The following is an 11,685-nucleotide window of genomic DNA, read 5'->3' as shown; positions in this document are numbered from 1 at the left end:
TTCAACCCAGGACAACAGCCATGGCACCAGAGGACGCACTCCAGATGGGTGAGTGTAGGGCTCACAAGAAGATCCCACAACAATGTGCTGTCAATCAGCTGTCACACAGCTATGCAACAGACTCAGGATCCTCCTTCCCTTACACGTCCCAGTTGTGCCTGACAGCGCAAGCCTTGCTCCCAGAGCAAGCACAGGTCCCTGCGTGCACCCTGGGAGCTGTGCACACACTGACCCCACAGCAACCACCGTGACCCAGCACTGCTGGGCACGCAAGCTCCCACCGACACCCAGCTCTTGTTCTGCCCGCTCTGCCAGCCAGCATTCCTGCCCCACACCGTGCGTCCTGCCAGCGCCTGTGCCGCGCCGCAGGGGGATGCTGCGCAGCGGCACACGGGAGGGAGGCTGATAAGGAACTCTGAAAAGCATCAGGCAACTCAAGGTGTACGTGCACATACCTTCTCCAGCCTTCCTCTGGTGTAACTCCAGAACAGGACGTACCGCCACGCACAGAACAAACAACAACCGGAGTACAGTTGCCCGGCTGAACTCGGCTGAGTTAGATCTTCCTCTGCAGACACAGTGTAATTCTGAGAAGTAGGTTGCTCGGTCAAGAAAAAAATCAAATCAAATCTCAGCTAAGACCTGGGCAGAATGCAAATATGAAAACTAGATCCCAAATGAACAATTCCATTACTGCCCTGACAGTGATCTTACTTTGCTGCAGAGACCACTATTTGACTTCTCAGTGAGCTTACATGGATGCAAACCTGTTTTGTAAGTTCCACATCCTCACAACATGAAAGGGAAACATATGTAGGCTAAACAAGTGATGCAGAGTTGTTTTTATAAGTTGCTTTGAGTTTTTGGACCATTATTTAATGAGCTGAAGCTTGGTATGACAGTGCTGTATGGAAAATGCAACTCAACTCAGAGAAAAAGATAGACAGCAAATCAGCTATTGCAACCTTGCATAGGTTTAAGGTAGTAACTCAGTTTAGGATGTCATTCAGCCTCACTCCCTGAATAAAAACAAACCACAAAAGAAACCCCACACCATTGACCAGAATTCAATACGTGCAGTGGTGCCGCATTAATTTAGCTTTAAGTTCTTGAATTGCCTCCACTCCTGGATGTTTCTGCATTGCTCAGTCACTTGAAGCCTTTTAAGTTTACCTTGTTCTTCTGCTCTTGGCTATAACCTCGCTCCCAGTAATTGGTGTAATATCTATTAATCTGCCTGCATTTCTCAGGCAGACTCAATTGTGTCAGAACTCTGTGAGGCAAACACCTGAATTACTATCTGCTGTCTCAGTTAACATAACCAGTTAACTGAGATGGTATCTCAGTTAATAATCATAATCTCAATTAACATAATCAGTTGGGCTTTTTTTCCTCCCCCTTTTAAATGCCATCCTGAAATTGCAACATATACTATTTTGGGATGATCTCTGCAAACACGGGACATTCTTATTTCTTTCCTTAGTACTATCCACAAAGAATGTTTCACTTGGTCTGACTGCAGTTTGGCAGGTTTCTAAACCCGAATTTCAGAATTCATTAAAACCACATTTATCCCATCAGATCTAGAACTTCACATTATTGCAAAACATGAAAGTGACTTGAAGGCTATGTTGCCCCATACGTTATGACATGGGGACAACGCGCTTCCTGACATTCCATCTCCTGCAGCACTTTTTTCTTCAAACATTCATTTTCCCAGAAATTTGTTCTCCGTAACAATTAATGAGCCACAGTTACATCAGTAGGTGCTGGAAGGAACAGAAGGAATACTACTTAAAGCCTCCTTTAAACCTCATTGGGATGATACTTTGTCACACAGGAGAAAGTAAAATCTAAAGGCAACCTGCTCTGAGAATGAGCTGCCCATGATGTGCAGGGAAGGCTAAGTAAACTAGCTTAATTTTTACTTCCACCACAGTAAAGCAGCTTAAGTAAGCATTTGCATGCTTGTATTTATATGCATACTCTCCATTTTGCCATTGTGCTCCTCAGAACTTAACAGCAGTGTTCAAGTCCGTTTAAAACAAGTGGTGGTAATTTTCCTGTAGTTACAGCAAAATCATGTGAAAAGACAACACAAGTAATGCAAGGGCAAACCAAAAAGTGGATTCAAGAGTTTGTGTTAAGAAATTCTGGAGAACTGCAGTCGACTCACAGGCAGTCTGCAGGCATCCCTCTTACAGACTTCCTTCCTTCCAAATACTGAGAGTATTCATCCCAAAACAGTCAGCCTAATGAAAAATTAAAATAACCCAGTCTTACAGTTTGGATGCACCCCTAATCCACCTCGACTGTGCTCCATGCAAGTTCCTTCCAAAGGTTGAACATGACATTCAGGGAAGGTCACAAAGTGGTCCGTGCTCTATTCTGCACCTTCCAACTGACCAGCCCTCTTCAGCAGCAATTTAACACCAGTAACTAATTTTAGGTTTTATATAAAAGAAAACCTTGGCAGGCATGTGCCATTCATTGTATTTAGTTCTTTTATTTTTACTATCCAAACTCAAAAGAAATGCACAGTTAAGTTTCACATATTGATATACAGTTTTCTAAAAAATACCTCTTTCACGTTCTCTTCAATAAACCACATGTTCAAATGTTTGCAGCCCAACCATAAGTAACAGGTGTCTTCTTCCCCCTGCACCACGCCCCCCTCACCCTTCCTTAAAGGGACTTTTTCTACTTTAATATAAAGTACTGTAAACCTCTTGTTCAAAAAGAAAAATTCAGGAAAGAACTCTGAGCCAAACACCTTTTCAGAACTGCTGCCTGGCACGGTGCAACACTTAGCAGTGTCTTTTGGTGTAGTAATTCTTGGTAATTTTGAGCCAGGTTAGGTCTCTTGAGTATTTTGGATTTCAGGCAGATGTAACACAGTTTAGAAATACATTAGCACAGATCTGTCACGGGATGGCACTTCCAGTAGGCATCAGTTCTTCGTAACACATGGTGCATTTCGCATTTCAGAAAGCTTCTTTGGTGTTGAGCATCAGCCTTTTCCCATCAATCTTGTTCTTCTACACTTCTGTTTTTGCTCCCAGAACTCTATCCTCCTGGTGTTTGTGATCATACAATCCTGAAAAGCTTGCTTTCTTTACACAAGAGTTTCGTTTCTTCAGGCTTATCATACAGTAACATCCTTTCCCATACATTTTGAGGCAGTAGGTCAACATCTCAACTAAATGCAACAACAAAAAAAACTCAGTTTCTGGAAAAAAAACCCTAACATAATTTTTACATAGCTTTTTACAGTTCAGTAACAATTATCCCATCCATGGAAGCTTTTAATCGGTGCTGGGACTTGAGAAGAATATGGGTTTCTTTTCCTTCTCTGGCTTATTACATGACTGGTGCAAGACTGTGGGATCTACATAAAAACTATTTTGAAAATTAACATTTTTATACTGGTAGACAACAAATCAATGTTACACTAGACAATACTTGTTTGCAGAGATTCTATAAGATATATTGTGCACTTACAGAAAAATTCTTTCACTTCAAATATAAGTGCAAAGCAGTTGTTAATGTTTTTAATTCTACACTGTAGCAGCAGTCATGTATGCATAAAACAGCAACTTTTCTTAAAAAATATAAATCATAGCACTTTGAGTAGAATGATGGTTACATCAAAGTATGACAAATGCAATGCCAACTGAAGAAAGTTTCTAAAACAAAGAACTGAGTCTGCTAATGCAAGGGCGATATATAAACGTGGCTTTATACAATGGTACTATAGATCTGAAACCTTCCCAAACACGGTGGTTTTTGGGGTGTGTGTGGGTGTGGGAGGGGGGGAATTGTGGGTTTTTTTGTTTGGTTGGTTGGTTTGGGTTTTGTTTGGTTGGTTTTTCAATGTTTACTGCAATTGGCAGTAACAAATTAAGCAACATCACTGCATTTACATCCTCAACAGCTTTCTGAGAAAACCATTTCATCTGCTCCAGGACCCAAACATGAACTCTGCAGAGCTGCAAGTACCACTTGGTCCCGTTCACCCAGCTAAGGATACACATCCTGAATGACCAGGCCCTTTGCACAGACTTGTTACAAAACCATCCTGCAGTGTAAAAGTGTGTACTTCTCTACAAATTATAAAGTTTTAAAGTAAAAAAATATTCCACAAGACAACTATCCTTGAGTTGAACACTGTATTTATGCAATCAAATAGACTATGTAATCAGTCATACTGTAGTAGAACAAGAAAAAGACTCTTTATTCACTTGAAAAAATATCAGACTGGAAGATTTCTTCATTGCATTACACAAACTTCCCTGAGATTTTTACATAAATTACATTTAGTCTACTATATATTGGAAACCAGATAGATACTGAGTGTCATACACTGCAAATTTTACATAATTCCTGCATATGTTATCCAGCTAAAATGCTGTTTCAATGCTTTAAAGCTTTATCTTCTTGTGTTACAAAACCCATGTACACAACAGACTACAAATGCAAAGACAAAATTTTAAATCTTGAAAGCAACGTATAGAAATGGAGAAAACAACTGTTAGGTTGAACAAAGCACTTTGAAGTTCTCTGCAGCTTAAAAACTGATTGTGAAGTTAGTTTTAAAATTATATATGCAAGTGCTTGGTGGCAAGAAGACCAACATAGATATAAAATGAAATGGGCAGAAAGAGGGCCAATGCTGCCCTCCCTTATTTAGCAATCTCCCATACTATAGAATCATAAATCTGTGCAAGTGATTGTGGGCAAGAAGCATCATAGTGGTACAAAACATTGCTATACTGGCACTACGTTACACTAAGTAAGGACTTTTTTTTAATGTTTTTTTGTTTGTTTGTTTTGAAGTTGAGGTACCTAAACTTCTGATAAGATGGATGTAGTTAACCACAAATCTGAATGACACCCCACAGTGAAAGTAACTGCTTTGTTTTACTGACTCACTGCCACAAGTATAAAAAATGAACACTTAATTTTAAATACAAATCTGAATGTCAGGTCAGTTTGCCAAGTTGTATATCCCCGTAATTGAACTTCTCTCAGCAAAAGTCCAAGAAGAACAAGCATTGTACTTTGCAAACAATAATGCTTAAAAATAAGTAAAACCAACAACAAATCATTTGAACTAAGAATACACAAAACTTGCACCTGTACTGCTTTGAGATACGAGATTATCCCCAAGTTTTATGCCTGAAGGCAAAACCGAAGAGCTGTCCATAAATTTGTGTTAGACTTCTTTCAAAAGCTGAATTACACAGCGTAAGTTTTCTGTTCAGGTAGCTCTGATGTCCTTCCAGTTCTCAGTAACTGGGATCATGTCCTTTCCCCCTGCTGAGTGCGGAGCAATTGCACTTGTAATTCCTCCTTCCACATAGTCCTACGTTTGGTATTACCACAGAAGAAACAGGAGGTAACCTGGGCCACTTCATTACAAGATAAACTTGATGTAGTTGTGACTGGCTGTATCAGATACTGCACCATAAGCATTCTTTTTTGTGCACTGGAAGGAAGGTATAAGGTGATCTTCTCAACAGCGAAGTGAGGAGCTGTGAAATCGAGGGCATTTTCTACTTTTTTGATTCTCCTTTAAAAAGTTCCCGATTTACAGATACATTTATGACTGCAGGAAAATTACAAAGATGGAAAGAATAAAAGGGCAGAGCTTAAAAGCAGTATGCTTAGCTTTCTCATATTCAGAAACAAAATGAAGATACTGCCTTGTGTAAAACGGATTAATTTCTGCTTGTTACCACTGTACCTTCAATTATACAGAGGGAATCATACTTACTCAACAGAGGAAAGGAAGAGGAAGGAAAACTGTGTCTCCTGTTTGCCTTTTCATTTTAAATTGAAATTTTCTCACGGACGAGTAGGTTTTCTGGCTCTCCAAACTAAGAACAATTTGCTCCTTTTCCCTCAAAATACTTAACATCACACGGCCTATTAAATCTCTTTGCATAAACTGCTGGCTGGTAACTGATTCAGACAGGCACATTAAAAGTTTCTGGGTTACATAACCACTTCTATTTTGTTATACAGCAAAGCCACTTCTGCATCAACAATGAAAAAACTGTCCATCTGTTTTAATGAAACACAAGCCCTTGTGCAACACACGGAACAGGGTGCCAAGTCACTATACACTCAGTGTGAAAAGACCTTCAGAAGTCTTTTCTGTGCATCATCCCCATTTCAGCAATGACATACACTGTCTTCTAATATCTTAATCTCACCACATTTTAAGTCACTACTTTTTTTGCATTGCCAAGTAAGGCAAGTAACGGTGTTGTACACTGACCATATATTAGATTATTTTATCTAGAAAAATAATTTTTCTCCCTATTGATAATTTCATCACATTCTCATAGCAACAAATTATCCCGTTAAAGAAACCCAGCAGGATTCCTCAGTATCCAGATTGAGATAGGACATTTGCCACACAGATTTTACTTCCAGCAAAGGTAAGATGCACATGTGTACATATGTCAATTATACACAGCAGGCCAAGTACATTTTGTTCTGCATTCCAACACATCCTCTGAAGGATTTGATGGAAGTTCTCATCCACCCATGTTGTCCCTTATATGATCCACTCGCTGAGCAAGATCCCTAAAGGTGGGGCGCTGGGTAACATTATTGTTCCAGCATTCTTTCATGATAGCATAAATCTGGAGAAGAAACAAAAGAAAACGGGTAGTAGGTAAACAGATTTTAAACACAGTTAATAGTTACTTTGAGCTGGTCCAAAGAACACCCGACTTCTTCCAAGCAACAGTGGCAGAGGAGTGTGCCTGAAGTCTTGCTGTAACCAGTCAGTTTATCTGTTTGATCCCAGTGACAGTGAGAAGTGAGGACAGTTAGCTCTGCAAAAACCCTTATTATAAAAGTAGACTTTTTTAAAGGTTACTATGGAAATTCACTCATCTGTGTTTTGAAACTCTTCAGACACATTATTTTGCTATGGTTTAATCTCCTTGCTTGCTCTTATTTTTTTTTGAAAGCTCAAAAATGTTTAAAATGCTATGTAAGTCTGACCAAAAAATTAGATTTAAAACCCAGCAATTCTAAATTAAGCTGCCCCTGCAATGTTAACATACATTTCTCCACGTCTGTGTTATTTCTGATTATATATACCAAGAGTCATTAAGAATTTCTTAATAAGCCAGAAAAGTACTGTGGAAACCGAACCCACTTCCAGTAGATTTAAATGATTTGTGGAATATATTTCATCTTCAATATAGTTTTACCTTTTCCCAAACATGCACATGATAGCTCTTCACCTGTACTCTTCTCACGAATTTAACCTAGATCATTGTTACCAATTTCTCATACTTCCAACAATTTTTTACATCTTGCTTAAGAACAAACTGCACAGCTCCCAGGAAAAAAATACCCCAAAGTCCTGCACTGACCAAGCTGCTTGAGTCCCAGGTCTCAATGTAAACTACAGGCATTGGGAAGATTTAGTATCTGTGATGACTGGCCTTTCAGGATCAAAACTGGAAGAGCAGAGTTTCTGACAAGAGAGACACATTTCCATCTTGCTTTGCTATCTGAAGAAATGTCAGACACTGAAACCTTTGCTAGTTTGGATACGGTTTCAGCAGAACAGATTAGGAATTATCTGACACCTGTGACATTCAGGTTATCTACAAAAAGCCAAACCTTTGAAATTCAATTACAGCTGTGCTCATACATATAATGCAGGAAAGGTTACTTGAGAGACTTCTCACTTGATACACTGCAGACCACATTGTCCTCCATGGCTTCCCTGCCCCAGCTGTATCACTCTTTCTCTGCTAGACTTCAGCTCTCCTCTGTCTCTGCTTGTGAACAGATTATTTCTCAACTTATTGCCAAGTGTGCTTGATTTTAAATGGATGCAGTGATCAATCTGAGCTGGAAGTTATACATGTTAAAAAGCATAACTATTTTACTACCCTTCTTTCCCTATTTATTCACCTACCCAGACTTACCAGTTTGACTCAAGATGAAGTGCCCCTGCTTTGAAGAACAGAGAACTGCTTTCATACTACTGTTAAGTCTTGTATTTTTTAAAACATCTGGAGTACTAGCAAAAAAAACACCCCCAAAACCACTGAATTAATTTGTGTGCCCTGAGGATGGCTTTATGTACACACACACTTCAGTACCTACGAAGAACGTATGAATACAAATCTGAAAGCCTATTCCTATGCTTGGGGAGGGAAAGGAAGAGAAGGAAAATAACCAAAATAAGTTATTTAAATATCAGAATCAAAAGTGAAAAGCCCTACAAAGATATGAAGATACTTCTGCTAAACGTCACAGACTTCACAAGAACCCACAGTTCAACAGCTTTGAACTAGAACCCCTGTGTGGGATTCCATGGAACAAGTCCTGTATACTAACCTTGTTGCCTTAATAAATTTAGGTTTTTAAACAGAAGCCTGAGTGCCCCTGTAGAGCAGTCAGTCATAATAGTCCTACTTCACATATTTTGAAAGATTACACTCTAGGCTCCTGAGGGAACGCAGTCTAAAGAATCAGGAGAGACATGTGATTACACACATCTTGCAACTGATAGAATAACAGCTCAGCCATTCCACTGGTATAAATACCTCAGTAATCCAAGCAGAACGAAATACAAGGTTTGCATTTACCAGGTACTCGTCCCTTCAGAATGTAAAAACATATTAATACAATACTTCACCTCATCAGGGCATCCATCTGGTCTTGGTAGTCGCCCATTATTCTTCAAAAGCTCTATCAAGTGAAATACAATCATCTGCCCTTGTTTATCATTGCCAATCATGCGCATGAATTCCTGAAACAGAAGGCCAACTTGCATAAATAGTTTTTAAAGGAGAAAAAAAAAGATGCTGCAATATTCTTAGTAAGAATTTGTATTAAAAAGATTAACCAGTAACTACAGGCCAGAAACAGCAGCATAATTAAAGCTGGCAAAAGTGGCTTCTGCAAATCTTGCTATCCAAAAATCAACATAACCCCAAAAGTCAATTAATATCTCACTGATATTGCCAGGCATCAAAAGTAAATGAGTAAGTACTATTCACTGAAAATAATTTCTAAGCATAACATAAAGGAATTATTTTTCCTCCAATGCTACATTAATATTTTTAATGATCCTTGACACAAAAATGTGAAAACAAGTTTTTGTAGAATGTGTAAATGGACAAATTTGGGGAAACAATGTATCACTATAAAGACTAGGGCTAGTTAAACAACCTGCTTTGGCTAACTGGTGAAAACAATATTTTTTGATACATACCAGTAAGCTAACAAACCTAATGAAGTGGTGAATGCATATGTAAAGTTCATTTATTCAAAGCATATTCCACCTGACCCATCACTTCCTCTACCACTTTCCACTTTGTAATCCTGAAGAACTTCAGGTGTCTGTGAAGTTTATGTTGTTATGCAAAAGAGATGCCCCTACTTTTAAGTTATCCCTTGATGGCACAGTTAATGTATGGAATCACTAAGAGGTTCTGCTGAGGAAAATGCAGATATTCGAAGTACAATTCGAAGTACAATCATTACTGTTCAGCTCTCAAAAGTACATTTGTCAGGACTGAGATACTGGCCACAGGTGAGGACAGCTCCAGTAAATATAGAAGACTTAACTCTCCTCCATATGCCTGCACAGGAGATCGTGAATCTCATTTCCCACTGCAGAACTGTACCAGTCATATTTTTTCCATCTGCTGTACATTTGTCTTTAAAGGTGCCTGTCAACAGACTGCAAAAAGCCACCTCCTTCCTTTCCTGAACTTTAAAAACTGAGTAACTTGGGTACTGGTAATATAACAAAATAACTTCAAGTTACCTTATTTAAGTCAACTTGTGTGTGTGTGAGTGTGTGTGTGAGGGAATACTACTAAAAAAAGAGGCAATGTTGCAACAAAACTGTTGCATCCAGGATTATTCTCCATGAAGAACCAGAAAGAACAATCTATAATCCTTGATCCAGGAAGATCTTCGGGAAAAGAGGGAAAAATATGAGCTTTGGAAGAAGGGGCAGGTGTCTTGGGACAACTATAGGAATTTAGTGAGATCATGTAGGGAGAAAGTCAGAAGGGCTAAAGCTGAACTGGAACTTAGACTGGCCAGTTCTGTGAAATACAATAAAAAGTCCTTCTATAGGTATATTAACAGTAAAAGGAGGGGCAAGGAGAATCTCCAGCCCTTAATGGACATAGGGGGAACATTAGTGACAAGGGATGAGGACAAGGCTGAGGTCCTTAATTCCTTCTTTACCTCAGTCTTTAGTAGTAAAGATGGATATTCCCTGAGTACTCATCCTCAGGAACTGGCTGACAGAGAGGGGAAGAATAACAAAGTTCCCATGGTTCAGGAGGAAACAATTAGCGACCTACTTGGCCAGGTAGATACCCACAAGTCAATGGGGCCAGATGGGATCCACCCCAGGGTACTGAGAGAGCTGTCAGATGTGCTTGCCAAACCCCTTTCCATCATCTATTAGCAATCCTGGCAGACTGGGGAAGTTCCACTCGACTGGAGGCTGGCAGATATGACACCCATATACAAGAAGGGCCGGAAGGAGGATCCAGGGATCTACAGGCCTGTCAGTCTGATCATGGAGAGGGTCATCTTGGGAGCTATCATGCAGCACATGCATGATGGCCAGGGGATCAGGCCTAGTCAACATGGGTTTACAAAAGGTAGATCCTGTCAAGCAAACCTGATCACCTTCTATGACAAGGTGACCCGCTTAATGGACAAGGGGAAGGCTGTGGATGTGGTCTGCCTGGACTTCAGGAAAGCCTTTGGCATGGCTTCTCACAGCATTCTGACTGAGAAACTGGCTGCCACTGGCCTGGACAGGTGGACCCTCTGCTGGGTTAAACACTGGCTGGATGGCCGGGCCCAAAGGGTGGTGGTGAATGGAACTAAATCCAGCTGGAGGCCGGTCACGAGTGGCATCCCTCAGGGCTCAGTCCTGGGTCCAGTCTTGTTCAGCATCTTTATCAGTGACCTTGATGAAGGGATTGAATGCTCCCTCAGTAAGTCTGCAGATGACACTAAGCTGGGAGGAAGTGTTGATCTGCCTGAGGGTAGGGAGGCTCTTCAGAGGGATCTGAACAGACTGGACCGATGGGCTGAGACCAATGGGATGAAGTTTAACATGGCCAAGTGCAGAGAGCTGCACATGGGACATAACATCCCCATGCAGCGCTACAGGCTTGGGGGAGACTGGCTGGAGAGCTGTCAGGCAGAGAAGGACCTGGGGGTGTTGGTTGACTGCAGGCTGAATATGAGCCAGCAGTGTGCCCAGGAGGCCAAGAAGGCCAATGACATCTTGGCTTGTATCAAAAACAGTGTGGCCAGTAGGTCTGGGGAGGTGATTGTGCTCCTGTACTGGGCATTGGTGAGGCCACACCTTGAGTACTGTGTCCAGTTCTGGGCTCCTCACCATAAGAAGGACATTGAGGTCCTTGAGCGAGTGCAGAGAAGGGCAACCAGGCTGGTGAAGGGGCTGGAGGGCAAATCCTATGAGGAGCAGCTGAGGGAGCTGAGCATGTTTAGCCTGGAGCAGAGGAGGCTGAGGGGAGACCTTATCACTGCCTACAACTACCTGAATGGAGGTTGTAGAGAGGTGGGCAATGGTCTCTTCAGCCGGGTGACAAGAGATAGGACAAGGGGAAATGGCACAAAGCTGTGCCAGGGCAGGGTCAG

The 11,685-nt window shown here is 40.9% G+C and overlaps 1 protein-coding gene across 1 annotated transcript in view; it reads right to left on the bottom strand.

Annotated features, from left to right (window-relative positions):
* Nucleotides 1–6,062: 6,062 nt before the first annotated feature.
* Nucleotides 6,063–11,685, bottom strand: part of JAK2 (Janus kinase 2) — a 48,190-nt gene continuing 42,567 nt past the window's right edge. Inside the window, exons 22-23 of the mRNA XM_084278166.1 lie at nucleotides 8,678–8,791; nucleotides 6,063–6,653 (exon numbers count right to left, since the gene is read on the bottom strand). Of these exons, the coding sequence (XP_084134292.1) occupies nucleotides 6,546–6,653; nucleotides 8,678–8,791 (222 nt within the window). The 3' untranslated portion in view covers nucleotides 6,063–6,545. The remainder of the gene's footprint in view (nucleotides 6,654–8,677; nucleotides 8,792–11,685) is intronic.

The sequence above is a fragment of the Gallinula chloropus genome (genome assembly GCF_964237585.1).
Source record: "Gallinula chloropus genome assembly, chromosome: Z".
In the NCBI taxonomy this organism is placed as follows: Eukaryota; Metazoa; Chordata; class Aves; order Gruiformes; family Rallidae; genus Gallinula; species Gallinula chloropus.
Note: the sequence above shows the minus strand (reverse complement) of the source record. Positions and strands in the feature narration are given on the sequence as shown.